Below are 20,933 nucleotides of genomic sequence, written 5' to 3'. Positions count from 1 at the left end.
TGTTGAAAATATCTCGTTTGATGCGTAAAAATAATGTTATATTGTGGAATAAACATTAATGTCGACTCGAAGTATAAGCTATATTTGTGCTCGGGTCGAAAACGTGAAAAGGGTTCAGCAAGCCTAGCCATCGGTCATTTTTTCTTAACCCGCCTAAATATAGCTTAATTCATATATTTCAAGACAGTAACCATGTATTATATATTAATGACCCTTAATATGTGATGTTATATTTTTTTTTATTACTTAAATATGTCTGAATGTTTTAATAATACTATATAGATCACCTTTTCCGCCTTTGTCAAATAAAAATAGCCATTATCTGACAAATCTGGGAAATTGGGCATACAAAAATCAACTTTGATAAGACCCCTGTAACAAACCAGGAGGTAAAAGGTTTTTTTTATTTGACCATTTGATGCCTTTTAGCAATAACTTTAATATGTTGAACAGAAAAAGAAATCCCTAGGGCAGAAGTTTTGAAAAAATGTAAAAAATATGCAAAATTGATACATTTCAAGCAAAATCCCATAGGGTCCTATGTTAAAGATTAACAAACTTTGAGATGACCCCCTAAACAAACGGTGTGGTAAATGTCTTATTTTTTAATCTTAAAATAATAATTATATCAGTAGAAATTCATGTAAAAAGTTTCATCCAAAAATCTAGGGCAGAATAAATTAGACCCGGCCTCGTTAAAAATAGATTCAACAGAATTCAGCGCTTATAGCATAGGAAATAAAAATGGTGTTTTGTTGAATTTTTAAAAGATGCAGTTTTGACAACAATCAAACATTAAGACACAATTACATGTATGTTATATTAAATTTATTGTGTGCTGAACATGTTAAACAATGAAAAACATACAGATATCAGTAACAAAATACAAATCTGTACAAAGGAGACTTTTACATGCAGACCAAATGAAAATCGGTATCATTTTTTTATGTAGTTCACTCCGTAACACAAATCTTTCATATTTAACATCATACCCTCCAAATAAAATATCAGCAAAATATTTTTTTGAACACGTAGACAAACAAAAAAGTCATTTTGATTCGAATTCCTTTTTTAAATCACAAAAGCAAAAGTTTAAAACAACAATTAAATATGTAAGTCAACATGCAAGTTTCTGTACATTTAGATTGATTCAAACATAGCTTTTTTAGGGCCGTCTATAATCTAAGAACATAAATTTACAACAACAATACAAAAATGTATTGCATTTTTAATTTATGTACTGGTAATCTTAATTTAGCATATTTAATATGAGTCTACCATCAATAAATCTGTGCAATAAATTTTGATATATCAATCTATGTAAATGTTTAGTGAATACATGTATATCTGGTTAGTTAGGACTTTTATACTTTTCTATCATATCTCTATCATATAATGTGCATTACTGCTGCTATCTCAGACTATGACAAAAAATCAACTCAAAGTGATTGGAGCAGATGTATAAACTATTGGGGTAAGGGCATTACAAAAGATTTCTATTTTGTAAATTATATTTGGGAAATTTTATTTGTTGCATGGTAAGGGGTGCTGGGTTCCCACAAAATCCAATAACAAACACCTTGCAATCAGTGTGATTTTCCTCAACAACTTATGATATAAATACCCCCACCCTCCCACCACAAGTCTGTATCACATATAAAAAAATAATGGAGTATGTCTTGTGGATAGACAACGTTTACTGGCTATGAAAACGATGTGTCGGGGATATACGTGTACATGGAATAAGTATACAGAATGGAAAAGAAGGAAAACCAGGTTAGTTCAAATAAATACACAGAAATATTTCACCATGTCTTCATTACAAAATTATCATACATTTCTTCTTCAAGAATCGCATTCATCATACATCAAATAAAATAAGACAGTGTCTGCAACATACCGTAAATATCAACGAAAGTAAACAGATATTCAACCACAAGAAATCTATGCCAGATCTTAGAGTTATATTCTTTCTATTTTCTTCAGCGTCCATGCTTATTTGTACCGGTAAAAGTTGTACAATCCTAGCTTATCTTAAAAAATGTCCATTTATGGGTTCAATACCCCAAAAAACAAAACAAAACAAATAGAAATGTCATATTGTATGTGATTTCAATCAATAGCTCCCTTTTTAAAAAACACATTCTAAAAAACATATAAACTTTTGATTTAGATTTTTATCAACTAGGTTATACCAGTTTACATTAATGAATCATTTGAAAGTTTGCATAGTCTAAAAAACCCAACAAAACTTGAAACTGCACAAAGTAACCAAAGTGAGTAATTTCAGGCTCCATTTAATCATAACAAACAACTTAAATATGAATTTGCGATGAAAACATACAAAGCAATGAATTCAGTCATGATGAGAAGGCTTTCTCTTTTCCTTTCATTATCAGGCACATAGCATTGTTTTTGAAAGAATGGGGGGGGGGGGGGGGGGGCAGATTTATCCGAAATCATAGTACCTTTATTGTAACTTCTAAGTTATTTTGTTTATTTAATTACAATTCTTTACATGCTTCCCCCCAAAAAGTAACGTGGCCAACTCCTTCAAAATTCATTTTTCTTAGTGTAAATTTAAGAAAAATCTTTGCTGCGAAAAAATAGAGGGGAGGGTGGGAACACTCCATGGACAATATTAACTCACAGAAATTGAGACACTGAAACAGCTCATAAAGGTAGACAACCTCTATTGTTTGTACATATATTCATTGGTGAGCCTGGATCATTTCTAAATATAAATTTTTCTTCCACTAACCCTTCATCTTAAATTACCCCGTCCTATATAATAAATTTCTTCATTCACACAAATGCTCCATATTTAGAATCTATGTAGCAGATTCACCAAAATAAACACCACTTATTAAAACAGTTTCCCTTCAACAGATGGCAAGAAATGTTTTGTTGTCGGAAGACTACCTCAACATCTCAGTACATTACACCTTAGAAAAAGCAAAAAAAAGAGCAAATGGAAATACTGGCCATTTCCAATGAAAGCACAAAATTTATATCAACATTTCCAAAAGAATAGTGTTCCTTTTGACAGAGGAAGCATTTGCATCGTCAGTAAACATATGTGCATTATTCATACAACACTATGTCACTTTCTTGTGTACCTTCACAGGTAATTTTTTGCCTGCTGCAAAGTTATCAAAAATATTTCCAAGCTCTTTCACTGTCGTGTACATCAATGCTAACACTGGCTGTAAACAGTATATAAAAATTGTAACGCTAAAGACTTTTTATGTACATGGATTCAGGAGATACATGTACTGTATTGTTAACATTCTCCTTTTTCCCAATGGGTATTGCATTTCTTATATATATTTTTAAATGTTTTACCTTTCAATCAACTTGGACACATACTCCTTTGCTTTTATATTTTTGTACACATCAAAGTAAATAATTGTCCTTGAGCAAGCATAGACTCAATGTAATAATATAAAATACCAAAAATTTGCAACAAAACATAAATTATATGAAGTTAAACGATTTTCATGACATTATATCTTCATATTGTCATCACTAGGATATCATATGCTACTATATAAATTTCATAAGTATATAACTCTATTTAGGCCAAAGAAAATCTTTCAATAACGTTATTTTAAAAATATTTCAATGAAAAATTCTTGAAATCCCAAATACCGGTTTATATATTCCAAGTTCAATTTTAGGAAATACTGCAAACCAACCACATTTATATATTATTGTAGCTATAATGCTGCTGGATTAAAATTGCATTCAGAAAATCAGAAAACAAAGGACATGGGACAATGATTTTCAAATATTAATTTTTTTTTTAAAGAATGTAATTTTAATTCTCACAGTAATGTCAATGCATGTATCAGGTTTTTTAATATGTAAAAATTTGGTGGCTGTCATATGTAAATTATGGAAATATCATTAATAAAATTTACAGCAGTTTAAAACAATCACCTGTGACACAAGTTAATACATAAGCAAACTAATGAACACAAGTGATAGAACAGACTAGAAAATACATTCAGAAGTCATTTCTTCTACTGAACTGGAATGGCCGACTACAAGTATGTTATAAAAATATCTGTGTGCATAATGCATTCATTACATCACATGACAAACATCAAATTTATATATGGCTTTGGGAGGAATTTGTTATATGCATTGGCTGGCATTTATTATGTTGACAGGACAAGTTCAGCAATTTGCATCAATGAAAATATCAAACTGTGAAATGCATCTTACATAAGTGTTTAATTGATCTCACTTTTATTTACATAACAAACATATACATGTATGTCTAATACATGTTCTATACTTAACATAATCAATAAACAATAAAGATTTTTTCCATATAATACACATAACAATACATATAATAGCACATTTTGTGTATGTGTATGAAGTTTCAATAACACCTCTGATCTCTTAGCACTAAAATCCATAGGTTACCAAGACAACTTGTATCAACTTTCACTTTCACTTTTTGCTCACATTCAATGCCCAAAATTTTGCTGTGGACCACCTTCCTGGAAATAGTACAGTGGCGATTAGGTGACACAGCTTCAGTTTCTAATGGAACAGCATTTTCTATGAAAGACACTGGCTTGGAATGATTAACTCGACATGGATTTGTTTTCTCGATACCATTCCACAAATTCATCCAATAAAACTGGCCCTGAAATCCACAATCACATCAATAAATTTATGGGTAGATATTGACAAAATCCCCACCCCCCAAATTAATAAAAAAAACATTCAAAATTTGTGTTAGAAAACAGTTTTTAACTTGGACAAATTCCTTTTTTGAGTACTGGTAATTTCTTCTTTTATAACCGGTAGGCAATAACTAATCCTTCTTTGAGTATTATGAGTTGATAACTTTGGTCGGGGCATGGTCAAATCCAATAAGGGCTTAATGATAGATTTGATCACGCTTTGACCGAAATTATCACCTCATAACATTCAAAAAATGATTCCATTTTTCTTCTATTTATATAATTTTTAGAAATAGTACGATCATTTGAATTCATTGGACTCTACAATACAAAATCTATTTGTAGTTTTATCACATACAAAGACACTGAAAAATATGAATATTGTCAAATATAAAAAGAAACCAAGAAAATACAACATTCATTATACAGAAACATCATATTCAATGAACACTTATGAATATTCCTTGTATGTTTTAAGAAGCAAAGTAAAACATTAGCACACAAATACTGATGCATTGAAATTTAAAATTAAAGTGTTTTTAAAAGAATAATATCAAATACTAATAAGTCTTACATGCTCCATCCTCATCATAATTTGACAGATCCGGCAGAATTGATCGACTGAATTCCAGAATATTACACCATTGGTCCTTATTTATCACTTTATACTTGGATTGCTGAAAAAGAATTTTTGATTCAATATCAAAGGGTATACAATGTCTGTATATGACATGTAATAAGAATCTCAATGGATTCCGGCTTTGAACACAACTTGCCAAATAATTCTATGAACTAAAATAAAATTTGACAATAGAAACACAATTCATCTTATGAATCAACAAAATTGAATTAAAATTGATGAACATGGTGTTAATCAACTTTTTAAATCGATAACATACATGTAGAAATCAATGTTTGGAAACTACTTATGTAAATTACATATAAATTCATACGCAGTGATTGGGTTGTTGCATTTAAAGGCATATAACTATCAAATATAATGGAAAAACACAGCAGAATGTAAATACAGCTTACTCCACTTATATTGAACTCGCTTATTTTGAAATTCCACTTATTTTGAAATAGAAATAAATCCCCAGTTTTTGCCTCTCATATTCTTTGCATTGATTTCACGGATATAATGAAATCGGTTATTTTGAAATATCGCTTATATTGAAGCCACTGATCGGTCCCCAAAGGTGATAATTAGTTGTTTTTACAACGGTTATATTGAAGTTCTCCCTGGCGGCTGTCGTCATGGTTGGTGACAGTAATTATGCCAGACTGACCGGTTGATATACAAAGATGTGAATTGATAAGTTCTCTTCATGTGTGTTTTTATACCTTTATCAAAAAGTAAAATTTATTCACTATTTAATTTTTTGTTTTTACGAATACGGATGTATTGAGGCTAGACGTAATATGGAAACCCAACGGAAAAGTAATACCTTATCTCCGGACGCTTAATACAAACTAGTTATGGATATTGATGAAAGAACAAAGCCTAAATTCGAAATAGCTAAGGATTTTGAGATTATCGCGTGTACACTTACGATGATATACAAGCAGCGTTCAGCAATATTTGAAGCGTTTGAAAGTGGTGATTTTTCTCTAACGTTTTTCTAAAACGTAAAACAATGCGATCCGAGATTATGATGAGGTTTAAAATAGTAACAAAACGAAACTTACAAAACTATCAAACTTTTAAGGACTAATATTCCATGTAATCCGTTTATTGTAATAGATAAATGATGATCTAATAATTTGTTGTTCCGGTTTGGTTTTCTATGCTAACATCGGGATTGAACTTTCAAAAATGGCGGCTTCACGTCAGTCAATTTCGCTTATATTGAAATACCGATATATTGAAATAATTTGCATGGTCCCCTGAATTTCAATATATCTGGAGTAGGCTGTACATGTATTTTAAAGTTTTATGATATCAGACCAAAAAATATGTTTAAAAAATTTGGAAAGTTAAAAATTTTAAAAATCATAGCGAAATTTGAACTCCTGACTTACAAATTCGTAGTTAATGCTCTAACCCTTAGGGCTATGCTGATAGGTAACAAGTTTAGGAAAGAAAAAAATTCACTCTTGATTTTTTTTGTTTATTTCGATAGTAGGCATGTTACATTATGGAGGTGTCCCATACCACCATAACAGAGAATACAAAAGAGAGAAAACAAGAAGGTTCTGACAGCAAACACAACTCACATTACTGTGCTGATGAAATTCACCAGGCGTTGCAGATTTACAGCTATCACATATCAAGTTTTTCATATAGAGTTTGCATCAAAAAGGTTGGTTGAGGCAAACTTATTTCAATATTTTACTTAAGATTAGGATGATTTTTGCCCAAGACATCTATTTATGAAATGAAAATCAATGAGTAAAATGCCTAATTATTTTTACAATATGCAATCATTCAATTATTTTTTTGTGTCTAGAGGGTTGTGTCCAGAGGTATGAAAAGGCAATGGCTTGATTTTCATGTACATATGAAACAATGATGTAAACAAATTCTCTTGCCTTTTTAGGTTATAACATTTTTTTCTACAAAATTTCCATCAACTAATATTTTTAACAGATACAACAAGATATCTGTGAGCCAATGCTCACTAGTGATAACCCCGCTCTGATGTGAATATGCAAAATAAGCAAAGTCGACATTTAACAGAAAGCTGGCATCCGATTGGTACAGAAATATATCCCACAATATGGCATGCCTAGCAAAGAGTGTGTTAAAATTTCAAGCATCTGCGATAAATAGCTGCTGAGAAATCTTTGAGGAAAATTTGTTTGAAAATTTTGGCTAAAATAAACAAAGTACTATTTAACAGGAAGTTGACGTTCGATTGGTACAGAAATATATCCCACAATATGGCATGCCTAGCAAACAATGTGTAAAAATTTCAAGCATCTGCGATAAATAGCTGCTAAGAAATCTTTGACGAAAATTTGTTTGAAAATTTTGGCTAAAAATAAACAAAGTCATTATTTAACAGGAAGTTGACATTCGATTGATACAAAAATATATCCCACAATATGGCATGCCAAAACAAATAGTGTGTTAAAATTTCAGGCATCTGCGTTAAATAGTTGCTGAGAAATCTTTGACACAAATTTGTTTGAAAATTTTAGCTAAAAATAAACAAAGTACTCATTAAACAGGAAGTTGGCGTCTGATTGGTACAACAATACATCCCACGAAATAGCATGCCTATACAAATACTGTGTAAAAATTTCAAGCATCTGCTATAAACAGTTGCTGAGAATTCTTTGACAAAAATTTGTTTGAAAATTTTGGCTAAAAATAAACAAAGTCGTCATTTAACAGGAAGTTGACGTCTGATTGGTACAAAAATATATCCCACAATATGGCATACCTATACAGATATTGTGTAAAAATTTCAAGCATCTGCGATAATTAGTTGCTGAGAATTCTTTGACAAAAATTTGTTTGAAAATTTTGGTTAAAAAATAAGCAAAGTCGTCAATTAACAGGAAGTTGACGTCCGATTGGTACAAAAATATATTTTACGATATGACATGCCTTAACAAACACTGTGTAAAAATTTCAAGCATCTGCGATAAATAGTTGCTGAGATAAATGCGACAGAAATGTTTGTTACGGACCGACAGACGGACACACAAGGGTAAAACGGTATACCCCCTCTCCTTCAGAGCGGGGATATAATTAATAAACTTTAATACAGTGGCCTAGCCTTTAAAGGGGCATAGTCACGATTTTGGTCAAATTTTATTTTTCTGTTTTTATCATTTACAATGCTTTAAAAATGCATTTCTTATCGTTTAATTAAATTTGGGTGCAGTCGAGTTTTAAGCAAGATACAGGGCATACAATTCTTCATCATGTAAACAAAGCTCGTGCCCTGTTTTTGTTTACATAGGTTCAATATACCAGTAAAAAATCTTTTTCAAGCTGATTTGTCTATCTTCTTATTCATTTTAAGCATAGATAAAAAGTTCCCAACGATTAACACATTCAGTTGAGGTCTAAAACTGGAATTTTCACTTCAACATTCAAAATGTAAACAAAAGCTTGCTTTACATAGCGAAGAATTATAAACTCTGTAACTCGTTTATAACTCAACAAATGACACTCAAATTTTGGTTGCCTATTAAAAATGCCTCACTGAAGCATTGTAAACGTTAAAATCGAAAAAATAATTTTTGTCCAAAATCGTGCCCCTTTAAGAAGTGATGAATGAAAAAAGTTCAATGCACTCATGTCTACAACCTGAGAAAATGAGCCAAGCTCTTTAGATTTACCTCTATGAACTGATGGAATGAGCCAAATAACGGCCAATGTTTACCCAGCAGTAGACCCAGCATTGCCTTGGCTGTTTCAACATCCATACTTCTTTGGTCTTTGTTCTAAGAATAAAAACGAAACCTTATAATTGTTCAAAGAAAATTTGAAATGAATACATACCAGATATTCTTTTATTAATATCATAAATTAATTAATAATGTATACGTACAATATATATATAATTCATGGGAATCAATTTTCATATCAATTAATAATAGTCTAAATTCATATGTGTTAAATTGTTCGCATAGACACTTGCTATTTTAAAAGCATAACGGTTCCTGATTTACCAGTAGAACATTTCTACTTTCTTTTCATCAAATGTGTGTAATATACCATACCCTAGCAAAATCATATGCATATCTGTAAATATTTTTGAAATGTACAGGGTCATCCAGCATTGAGCGCAAGTATTCCAGACGACCTTGTAACTTCGATATAGAGTCGCACCTGTAAAAGACATACATGCATGGTAAAGCAATATATTTTTATACATATTAATAATGTTTATATACACATCACAGTAATACTCATAGACAAACAAAATGTCACTTGTATGTTTCTGATAGCTATATATAAAACACTAATTAGATGTTCTACATGCATGTTTCTTGAAATATCATTAGTTAAAAAAGAAAGTCTCAAGGAATAAGATGCTGTGACATAAGATGTTCCAAATAACATGAATAACTTACTGTATTTCCGTCATTCCTTTTAACCACTCGGCTTTGGTGAAGAATCCCATTGCTTTGGCATCCAATTTCCAGGCCAAACACAACATTACAATCTACAAAATAACAACAACAGTTTTTCTATATTTAGTTTAATCCTACACATATAAAGTAAGGGAAACTCATGTGCTTGGTGAAATTTCGGTCTTAAAAAGCTAGCTTGCTTTAAAAATGTCTGAATAAATTTTGGTTTTTTTCAGTTCCTAAATATGTTGTCACCTTCATTGGAAAGGCATCAAAAACTGTCAGTACAATATATTTACATTTTCTGGTTCCACTCCAATGTCTTCACAAAACTTTTCCATTCCTTCAGGACCTAAGACATCCTCGTCAGTATCTGTGTTAAAAGAATTAATTGCATGTAGAGTTAGCTTAATATATGTGTGGACAGGAGCTACTTCAAAAGAACTATATTTACAAACAATGTCTTACTTAGAGGAAATGTACCTGTGTATTCATGGAACCATGCTATGCATCGCTTCGTACTGAAGTCATTCTCTAACTCATTACGTCTTGACCTGAAGCAAAATTAGTAGTTAAGTACATTGTCAAAATGAAATTCACTGTAATTATCACCAATAATACCAAATATTCAATATATGTTTAGATTTGTTTATTTCTGAGAATTTTTATTCAGAAACAAATAAATCAAAACAATCTTAAATGTTGATCCAAATTCAAATGTATGTAAGATGTGGAAACCGGGGACATACTGTTAGTACAACTATCCATGGTGGAAACATATTTTTTCCACATCACTAAGAGTATGCAACAAAATTCTGCATTGCAAAGCATTTCAATCTTTACAATTCATGAACTACTGCAATAAATTCTCTGTGTTTTGACTGTATGTACCGGTACATACATTGCCAGGCACAGGATGAGCAATGCTACACAACAATATTACAAAATCAGATTTCTTGCTAGCCTTTTTTTTATCTGTTGAAAACTTGATGATGTAATTCTATTAAACAAATGGAGAAAGAGGAGGAAAAATTCTCACTTCCAAAACACTGAGTAATAACTAGCTATCATATGCCTTACCAATTAGACACTTTCGCCTTTTTATTTCTAGGATCGTCTGAGGTAGGTGAACTTCGTTTTCTTCTAATTGGCATACTGAAGTAATTAGCACAATTATCCCAAATATCAGGATTAGCTAGTGAATTTCTTTCTCCAAGAGACTACAAAAAAATTCATTTCAATCAATTATGAAAAGTCAGGTTAATTTAGTTATTTTTTCATAGTACAAGCCTACCACAATTTCTGAATCTCATATTCTTGCACATTATATACAACTATCACAACAATATGATTATTTTTGAGAAATTCATAAAAGAGAGAAAATAGCTGTGACAATTGTGAGCTAAAATTATATTTATATATAATATATTCAACCCCCCCCCCCCCCCCCCCCCAAAAAAAAACATTAAACAAAACCAGTCTCAGAAAGACATTTAATAAAACATTAAACAAAACTGAAATATAAAATCTTCCTTCTCTTTTTTTTTTTTAATTTTGAAAATCTGTCATATTTTAAATTCAATGCTGTATTATTGAACAACTGCCTCTGAAGTTCATTATTTTCTAGATGTAGTTTTTTTATTTTACATCTTGCACAGCAAGTCAGATTTTGATAGTTGATAAGTGGAATATCTTCAGCATACTCAATAGCTGTAATAGCATGATAAAAGCAGCAATCAAAGATAGATACATACCAGAGATGTAAACCTCCTATCTAAGTATGGGCCTGTATTCTCCTCCTCCAGAATGAAAAAAACTACAGGACATCCAGTGCTCACTCTAAAACATCATTTGAGAATATGATTAGTTAACTGAAGTGCATTGCCACTTTGCATTGCATGAACTGTGTATGTTGAGAGTCAACTGAAAACACTGGGTTTTTTTTTCAATGAAATAATTGTAAACTCCACTTGAAAATCAAGGTTTAAAAACCTCCAGATAATATACCATCTTCATGAGCATCTCATTGATGAACATCACAAAAATTTCAGGACTGAAATGCTATTGCTCAGATTATTCCTATGTTGTAGAGAGTTTCCCTGTTGTAGATTGGTTATTTCTATACTGGCCAAAGACCAAATTTTGCCAAGGACCACTTCTCGTCAGTATATTAATTGTTACGTCATCTTTTCATATGAAATTTTATGTGTTGATATAGTAACATAATAATGTACTGGCAAGAAATAGTCCTTTGCGAGAATTGGTCTTAGGCCAGTTATGTAATATGGTATGATAATACAATATAATTCAGGCTTTGTATGTGACCTTTTGATCATTAATCAATGAGTTCGATCTATAATCAATAATTATCAGACGAGGCGTACATTTTTCTTTACACCAAGCACTTTAAAGCAGCCATTACAGTCTTAAATCATAGTGAAAGGTATCTGTGATAAGAATGTAACTAATAAAACTTATTAAAGCACTGACAATGTATTTTGAGAGAAAAACACATTGCAGAGATGTTTACAAGCAAAAACTGAAACAGCCCGTGCATCTATTGAACGTAAAAATGATCTTTTAGAAGCAGTTAGCCATTTACTAAATGTTTACAGTCTTGATTTTCATATCAACACCAGTCTGAAGCAATATTTTTTTCTTATTACACATACTCCCGTAAAATTGCTAGTAAAGCAACTTCAACTTTATCAGATAAAAAAAAATTATCGATGTTATTGACCAGTTATTGTTCTGAGGCTGGGGGTATGCATACATTTTTAGCGTTGGTTTTGAGATAAATCACACTCAAAATTACAATTTAAACACTTCTACATAAGATAACTTGTTTAATTTGCTTACCAACGCAAATTTGCTGGATTGTCCTCTTCTTTTAACTTTTACAGTTCTAACCGGAAAACGTCGCTTAGGGCATGCGTTCTGCGATTGTCAACATAGTCCATGACATTCAATGAGAAAACTATTTTGATTGGTGGATTCGCAGAAGCGTCCAACTCAACCAATTGAATTGTTTGTTATATACGCGTGATTCCACATTCCAGGCAGGTTTGCTGAAAATGCAGACATGAAGAATTGGGAATAAGTAACTAAACGTCAAGTAAGATTTTTACGTATCAACTTGTTTTATTTGGACAAATAATATGTGTTTTCTCTGCCCAATAAACATTTCCTTCCAGCAAAACTTAGAAAACTAATTGTCAACAATATGTAAAGGAGTTGATAAAAATTAGGGGGGGGGGGGTAGAAGATTTTGTCAAACTTCAGCATTGTTTCTTGTGTGTATCATCTAAATTTCCTAAAAAAAAAGTTGTGGTTAGAAGATTTTGTTGAAACTGAAGCATTGTATGATGTGTATATCATCAACTTTACTTAAATTTTGTTCTTAAAAAGACATTAACATGTATCCAGTTTTATAATGTAAAGTGGTGCTAAAATCAAACATTTGCTGTTCATAATCTTTTAATTCAACTCCATTAAATTTACACTGTAGAAGAACGTTACCCTTTTAAGGATGCCACATAAACCAGCAAATACAAACAATTTCGCAAAATCCTTGCTGTTGTTACCCATGTTACCAGTCTTCTCTACATACCTATTACCTAATTTTTTCATCAGTGTGACCCTAAACACACAATTTTTTATACAGGCCTGAAGATAATTTAAAGGGAGGAATCATGGAGTGTGACAGACTGGTTCAAATACTTGTGCTAGATAGCTTAATGAGTAGCATCTTAGATTCAGAGAACCCCAGATCAAATCCCAGTCTGATCCACCATTATTTCTCCATGATCCTGTTACATGTTGATATTTAATGTTGTGCAAAACTCATTCTTTGATTTTAGCAGTTAAGCCAATTTCACCCTTTTGAATAGCTTTACATTAAAGTTATATAGCTAAGTCAAGCTAATTCATGGTAAATCAAGAGATTGTACTAAATCTGAAATTAGTTTAAAAAAAAATGTTAATTTTATTTACCAGGCATTTAATGCTGATACATGATATAGCTGTTAGATGTTGTCAATGATCGGATTTCTCTGTCTTGCAGATATAAAGATGCCTACAGGCGATTCTAGAAAGGATTACATTCTTGCTACTACAGCAAACTATTTTGGATTGGGAGTCAGTGATGCTGCCATTACAGCTCTCCAAGATTCCACGGCTCTGAACAGCTTCCTTGACGATGGAAACATCGATCTGTGTGCAGGAAGAATTGAAACCAGGGGGAGCACAAAGAGATTGGGCTTCTCCAACAAGGTACTCTAATATATATAACTATAATCTTACTAGAAGTAATTTTTACCATTAAAACAAATTTTATTGCTGCAGCAGATATAAAGAAAATATATTCATTATCTTATTAGTAATATCAGCATCATGTTTAGTTTTTTTTTCTCACTTGTAACTCTATATTTACCTATTTCACAGATTATGATATCAGATTGGTATATATAAAATGCGAGAGTTCATATGTTTTGCAGCTGGAGCCCAATGAAAGCAAAGAAAAGGTTATTGTCTTCTTCAAAGTTAGCCCAGAAGTGATCACTCCAGATAACCTTCACACAAACACCATAGTGTCCACGATGATCGACTCCCCCCTGAGCACGCTCTATCATGCTGTCCAGAAAATATATGCCCCTCTGATGCTAGAGGATGGAAAATGGAGTCGGACACTTGACCCCAAGCTGCAGAGCTTGATCAGCGAGCTGGAGGCTGGACTCGGAAGTGCCATCAGAAAGCAGGATCCCTCATTCAAAGGGAAGGGAGACAATGCTGATAACTTAGGAAGTATGAAATACATTTTTGAAAAACCCTGTTGGTCAATAGTTTACTGTGTCTGTAGTAAATCTTCAACCTGTTTAATGTCAATTCTGAGATCTACAAACTGTTCATCAATTTACAAATTTCAACTATCTATCAATTTACTGTGGTTTTATCTTTATTAACCAAAACCAATTGTATGGTATGAAGGTATTCTGAGTCCTGTGGATGAGTTCCAGTACTGGGGAGACATGGCCAGAAGCGATGAGAGGGCTTCCCAGTTTGTGGACCTCTTTAAGCCAATCAGTAAAGAGTTTGGGGGCCTGGACACCATGGAGATGATGGATGTCATGGAGCTGGTGGAGATTGCTCAGGACACACTGGATGATGTCTGGAAGTTTGTCGACTTTGACGCCTACCCGGAGCCCAGAATGAAACATCTCATGGATGTCATTGGTAAGATGACTTCTGTTTTCAAACTTCTTGTTGTGTCTAATACATATAATTTTGAAGTTGCTTTGGTTAGATTTTTTTTCCTTGCAATTAAAAGATTTTTTAAATATAAACTATGGTATTTCTTTGGTTGACTTTTTTTTTTTTATAAATGAAAGAATTGTTAGTTTTCAGGTAAAGGAATGTATATGTATTCAAGCTTTTATGAATTGTTTAAAGGTGGTAGTCTTGGAAGATATGTCCAAAGAAAGCTATCAGAAGTTGACCTTTGGACTGGGAATTTTGGAATGGTCAAGGAAGACTTGAGATCAGGTGTGGCCATCTGTGAGAGATGGGTTGGGGTCTGTGAAACCCTGACCACTCAGTTCTGGAAGAGCTTCCGCCTACATCCATGGAAGGGAGAGAAATATATTCCAGAAAATTTGAAGCAGCTTGCAAATAGATTGGAAGAGGTAATCATAGACAAATAACAAAATGATTTTTTTAATTTGTCATCTGTTAATGCTTGTAAAACTTTTCTTTTAAATGGATGTACTCTTTTGTCAAAATTCTTTTCTTTCTCTGTTCCAGATTCTTACACTAAGAATAGTGCATGAGCAACAGATCCGCCTGCTTTCATCGTCAGAGCAGAAAGATCTTCGCACTGCTGAGGCCTTCCATCCTTTTATGGGACTGAATCCTCTACAGTATAACCCTTATACCATGCCCCTGTGGAATGCTGCTGTGGCTCAGTATGACAAAATCATGGCTCCCGTGGAACAGAAAATAGCCGGAAAATTAAGGTCACAGTTCAAAGGTCTAGAAGGTTATCCCCAGCAGGTAAATTTGATCTTTATACATGTAGTTAAAAGATTGAAATTTAAGCTATTAGTAAGTAAATTGGAAAAACTACTAATATCTGACTTGAAATCTGTATTGATTTTTTCTTACAGTTATTAAGAGAGTTTCAGAGGTATAAAGAATTGATAAAAAGACCTAGTATAAAGAAGGAAATGGTGTCTGAAAGGTGAGTTATATAAAGAAATTAGAGTTCAGTTGCTGATTTCATTATCTTAGGTGTTGTAATTGATATGGGAATAAGGGAAAAAATGACATTTTGATCAAAACACTTGGTAACTCTTTTTCCCAGAGAAACTCTCCTTGGACAATTAAATGTGAATTTGAGAGAAACTGAAGATGATTTCCAGAAAAGAACTGGACAAAGAGCTGGCAACAAAGGAATACCAAAGGGGAAAAATCTCCCAGAGATTGTCAATGCCATTGTGTTTGTCAGGCAACTGGAGGCTAAGGTACTCTAGGATTAAAGAATCCAATAGTCTCTGTATTTTAAATAAAAAAATCAGTTTTATTTTGATTTCAAGTTCTAACTGTCTTGAAATCGTCCAAAAAAATCAAGTTAGATGCTCACAGTGTATTTTGGGGATTTCAGACAGAGGAAACCATCAAAACAGCTGAGACATTATTGGGAGACTTGTCAGGGTTCTCTAAGTTCCGAAAAGACGCCCAGGAGCTGCTGGATGAGCTGAGACAATGGCGACAGGAGCAGTTTGATGATTGGACGAGAGACATCACGGACAGAATCAGTGACCCCAAGGAACCTCTCTGGTCAGTCAAAGTTGATAGGGGGACAGACTATAATTTAATGTTATGGAATTGTATTTGAATTTAAACATATATTTGATAACTTTCAGTCATTTTTTTCAGAATTCTTCACATGTTCTTGTTTTGTGTGTCATTTGAGATATATTTGCTCAGGAAAAAAGAAAAAAACTTCTTTTTTTTTTTTACAAAAGTAATGCTCATTCCTTATGTACCCGGTAATTGTACAGAAATTAATGCTATTTGATAACAGTTATATACATGTACATGTACTTGTACCTTTCAAATGACAGCTTGGAGACCAATGGTAGACTGATGGAACTGAATCACAAGACCGGGAAGCTACAGGTCAATTACGGAGACCGTCTGGTGACCTTGATGAGGGAGGTCAGACAGCTCAGTGGGATGGGCTTTGCTGTTCCCGCCAAAATCCAACACGTCTGCAACACAGCCCAGAAGTTCTACAGACATGGAGTTGTTCTGAAACAGGTAAAAATTTAACTTTTTGAGTGAGAAAGGGGTACTTTTATCATTTGGTTTTTTTTTGTTTTCTTAAGTGACAGTACCATTAAGTTAAAAATTTGTTTGTTTTTTGTAATTTTGATTGTTTTTAAATGTGTACATTAAAACAGGTGGCTCATTTCTACAACACATTGGACCAGCAGATGATTTCATGTCAACAGCCAATGATGTTGAACTCAGCCATTGCTTTTGAGAAACTGGTGAAAAACCCCAAAACAGGTAATTTGAAATTCTTCCCCTCTGGTTGAACTGAATGAGCAGCATTTTTACCCATATACTTACATGTAGAAATAAGGAAATTTAAATGAATAGATTTTATTTGTTTGGTAGGGAGTAAAGCAAAAGGAGAAAATGTGGAGATTACTTGGGACGATCCAGAGGAGCTGGACAAATACATCCACAAACTGCAGAAAGCGGCCGAAAGACTGACCACTGAGAACCGCAAGCTGAGGAAATGTCACCTGACCGTCTGTGAGAAGGTCCAGACACTGATGGGGGTGGATCTGCTGAGACAGCAGCAGAAGTGGAAGGATGGACTTATGGAAATCCGGCACCTGATGGCCAATCTTGTGCAGCAGGTACTATATATCTAAAACCTTGTCTACCATTGCATTAAAACATATGATGTAAAACATTTTCCTAAGGGAATATCTACATTTCTATAGTTCAAGATAGGAACATATTCCACAAAAAATAAACAGAATGAATAGAAATATTTTTTATGTGTAAAGATTACCACAATTCTTTGGAATGTTACAGGGTTTTTCATCGGATCACATGCGCCCTTGGAAGGCCCACTGGGACAGACAGCTGTACAAGGCTCTGGAGCACCAGTACCAGATGGGACTGGAGGCACTCAATGAGAACCTCCCGGAAATCAAGGTGGAACTGACCTACAGGTAATAAACATTTTTTGGTAGGAGGGGAGAGGAGGGTTTTATCTTGGCTTGGGATTCGAGACCTTTCATTAAAGTCTAAAAATCTATATTTGAAAAATTATAGAGAGAGAATGTTATTTTGTAAAAGAAAAAAGTCATGATATGAAAAGCCTTTTACCTGCAATATTTTCTATGCTGTACAAAACTTTCATGAAAGGAGCTAATTGTTATCTCATGAACCTCTCAGACAACAGCAACTGCAGTTCCGTCCTCCATTTGAGGAGATCAAGGCCAAGTATTTCCGAGAGATGAAGCGTTTCATCAGTATCCCTAACAACTTCAAAGGAGTGGGAGACGATACCACCAACCTGATATTTCCTGCCATCATCGACCGAAATGCTGAAGGATTCATCACCTGTTACAGGAAAGCCGATGCTCTGTTCAAGAGACTGGAAACCGCTCAACATCAGTTCAAGGTAGGTTAAAAATCTCAAGAGCAGATCAAAGTACATACAAAATGTCAATATACAATTGCCAAGATACTGGTACATGTTTGTTGAAACAAAATAAAAACAGTGGGTCAAGATGTTACAAGAATAGTAAATTAACAGAAATTAAAATGTGTTAGTTTCCTATCATTTCAATGATCAGTGATCTTTTTTCATTAGACATGCATGTTCACACTGTGAGTAATATTAGCAACAAGTTTTGAATATTTCTTTATTTTTGACATCTTCTGTCCTTCTTTCCACTTCCAGCAATGGTGTGTCCTTGGAGCCCTTGACCTTGACCAGTTTGTGGAGGACAATCTGAAGGACCTGTCAGACTGGGAGAAGAACTTCAAAGGTCTGAAGGCCCGGGGGAGGGACGCAGAGAAATTACCCAGGTACGGACATTGTTATGGTGCTTGGTTGATGCTTTCATAAACTACATGGATTATTTTTGGGGCGCTTACTTACAGCTAAGTTCTGCAAAAATTCTATTGCAAAAATAAGTGCCATCACTTTTACTTATGCAAACACCACTATTATGTACATGAACATGAAGGTGTACTGGCATTTTTTGATATAAATCCATTTATAAAGAGGTTAGAACTTTTTTCTGAGCAAATGTTGACTAAATCATTCAATTTACAGCCAAATCAAGGTTGATTGCATCACTGTCAACACCAACCCTGTGAAGGCAGTGATTGATGACCACATACAGAGGTTGTTTGATGCCCTCCTGAACTCCTTACGGAAGGCCATCAGTACGGAGGTCAACTCCATCGATGGCTTCCTGAAGGATGCCATGGAAACTCTGTCTAAGCGGCCACAGAGTGTGGAGGAAATAGGAGAGGCTAATGGCAAGCACGCGGAATTCCTCAAGAAAAAGAAAGAGGTAAAAATCCTAATTTTGTCATCAAAAAGAAAAAGGATATACATGTTCAATGAATATTAATAACCTTGTGGGGAATATACTGCAGTGAATTTTCTTTTTGACGAATCATCACTCTAGAGAAAATGAAAACAGTATATGGAAGCATGTATAGTTTGCTGATGTTTATGTTCAATGTTTATATTACAGATCCAGCCCCTGTTTATGAAGGCAGAGGCCAAGAACAAACTGCTGCGGTCAGTAGCAGGCGGGGGAGTGGACTCACTCAGCTCCCTCCAAGCCTTTTGGGACAAGTTTGAATTGATGATGGAGAGTCACCAACTTATGGTCAAAGAACAGGTCAGTGAAAATGAAAAATCAAGGCCAAAGAGTTGTGTGAAAAATTTTTTTAAATGCATACCGATAATCTTGTATGAGAAGCTTATTTTTTGTATTTCTTGTTATCTTGTCTTTGAAGTAGTGAAGTTTATATTTCATGTATAATTTGATTTACACTTTTGAAATATTAATCAGTCTTTGACAAGAGGTAAATGTTAAGTATTTCATAACTTGTCAGTTTATTTCAACATCATTTCTAATTAACAATTTTTATGAAAACGATCTTATGTTCAATTGTTTTGGGGCAAAAGAACTAGCTTCATTTGACAGTTTTTGTGAGGTCAAAGAAGTTTTACTTAGAAATTGAGGAATTTTCCATTATTTAGGTTGAGGTAATGAAGAACAATGTGGACTCGCGAGTGAAGGCCTTTATCCAGGAAGTGGAGAAGTTTGCGGCCCGCTGGCACCAGTTGAAGCCTGGTGACGACGCACTGGACGGAGACAGAAAGAAGTGTGAGGCGGCTGTACAGGTCATCAAGGACAAACGACAGGAGTTCGCAGAGCTGGAGAAGACCAGAGAGACACTCGTGTAAGTCTTCTACATCATTAATGGATTGTTGTTTTTTCTCCACATTTACAGCCCTTTTTCACCATTTTTGCAATTATTTTGATACTGCAATCATTAAGACACTCAGTGTTTTTGTATTTTATTGTTTTTTAAGACATTTTTAAAAATTGCAAAACATGAAAAGTGTATGTAAAACGTTTTAAGATTTTCTTAATTTTTGCAATAAAGTAAAAGCAGCAAGAATTCACTTGTTTTAAAGCTAGGTTTGTAGATTTTCATATTTGACATTTTTTAATCAGACATGACTGTGAACATTTTGGAATGGAGTTGCCTGATCTGGAGGTTGCTAATGAACTGAAGGCTGACATGTCTAACTTTGAGAGCATGTGGGGACTGTATGAACAATTCAACAATGGACTCCAGGAACTGGCCAAAGAGGATTGGATCTCATTCAGGTTCTTAGGACTCTTAGAATGTTATTTCATCATACAAAGTATATTTATATTCATTACATACCAGGAAAATAAGAAGACATGATTTTTGTCTGATACACATGCAACAGCCATGAAATTGCGTTCTTACAGGAGCAAGGCCTACATGTTTGAGGAATTCCTGAGTTCATGGTATGAGAAGTTGAAATCGGAAGAGCCCACCACTATGACAGTCAGATTGCAGAAGGACATTGATAAATACAAGGTACAATGT

General features: G+C 33.6%; 2 protein-coding genes across 5 annotated transcripts in view; one reads left to right on the top strand and one right to left on the bottom strand.

Moving 5' to 3' along the window:
• Positions 1–813: 813 nt before the first annotated feature.
• On the bottom strand, positions 814–12,695 carry LOC128192417 (DCN1-like protein 4). Of its 2 annotated transcripts, none has more exons than XM_052865066.1 (10): positions 12,597–12,695; positions 11,492–11,576; positions 10,818–10,957; positions 10,206–10,291; positions 10,037–10,110; positions 9,738–9,829; positions 9,384–9,492; positions 9,000–9,104; positions 5,278–5,380; positions 814–4,663 (listed from the first exon to the last, which is right to left on the bottom strand). In XM_052865066.1, exons 3-10 carry the CDS (start codon positions 10,889–10,891, stop codon positions 4,602–4,604), a joined length of 705 nt encoding a protein of 234 aa, XP_052721026.1. In that variant the 5' UTR covers positions 10,892–10,957; positions 11,492–11,576; positions 12,597–12,695; the 3' UTR covers positions 814–4,601. The 2 variants fall into 2 exon arrangements, with proteins under 2 accessions (XP_052721026.1, XP_052721027.1); XM_052865067.1 differs by having other exon boundaries at positions 10,221–10,291.
• An 84-nt stretch (positions 12,696–12,779) lies between these two features.
• LOC128192412 (cytoplasmic dynein 2 heavy chain 1-like) overlaps positions 12,780–20,933 on the top strand; it is a 32,376-nt gene continuing 24,222 nt past the window's right edge. For all 3 annotated transcript variants that reach the window (XM_052865059.1, XM_052865057.1, XM_052865058.1), the window contains exons 1-20: positions 12,780–12,852; positions 13,801–14,009; positions 14,234–14,540; positions 14,724–14,969; positions 15,186–15,418; positions 15,537–15,785; positions 15,899–15,972; positions 16,096–16,255; positions 16,396–16,571; positions 16,859–17,054; positions 17,198–17,306; positions 17,418–17,665; positions 17,847–17,986; positions 18,213–18,441; positions 18,724–18,851; positions 19,102–19,345; positions 19,532–19,681; positions 20,047–20,249; positions 20,528–20,683; positions 20,813–20,924. In XM_052865059.1, coding sequence (XP_052721019.1) covers positions 13,809–14,009; positions 14,234–14,540; positions 14,724–14,969; positions 15,186–15,418; positions 15,537–15,785; positions 15,899–15,972; positions 16,096–16,255; positions 16,396–16,571; positions 16,859–17,054; positions 17,198–17,306; positions 17,418–17,665; positions 17,847–17,986; positions 18,213–18,441; positions 18,724–18,851; positions 19,102–19,345; positions 19,532–19,681; positions 20,047–20,249; positions 20,528–20,683; positions 20,813–20,924 — 3,561 coding nt within the window. In that variant the 5' untranslated portion in view covers positions 12,780–12,852; positions 13,801–13,808. The remainder of the gene's footprint in view (positions 12,853–13,800; positions 14,010–14,233; positions 14,541–14,723; positions 14,970–15,185; positions 15,419–15,536; positions 15,786–15,898; positions 15,973–16,095; positions 16,256–16,395; positions 16,572–16,858; positions 17,055–17,197; positions 17,307–17,417; positions 17,666–17,846; positions 17,987–18,212; positions 18,442–18,723; positions 18,852–19,101; positions 19,346–19,531; positions 19,682–20,046; positions 20,250–20,527; positions 20,684–20,812; positions 20,925–20,933) is intronic.

This window comes from Crassostrea angulata, chromosome 7 (assembly GCF_025612915.1).
Source record: "Crassostrea angulata isolate pt1a10 chromosome 7, ASM2561291v2, whole genome shotgun sequence".
Classification (NCBI taxonomy): domain Eukaryota; kingdom Metazoa; phylum Mollusca; class Bivalvia; order Ostreida; family Ostreidae; genus Magallana; species Magallana angulata.
The sequence above is the reverse complement of the archived record's forward strand: the minus strand, read 5'-3'. Positions and strand labels throughout refer to the sequence as shown.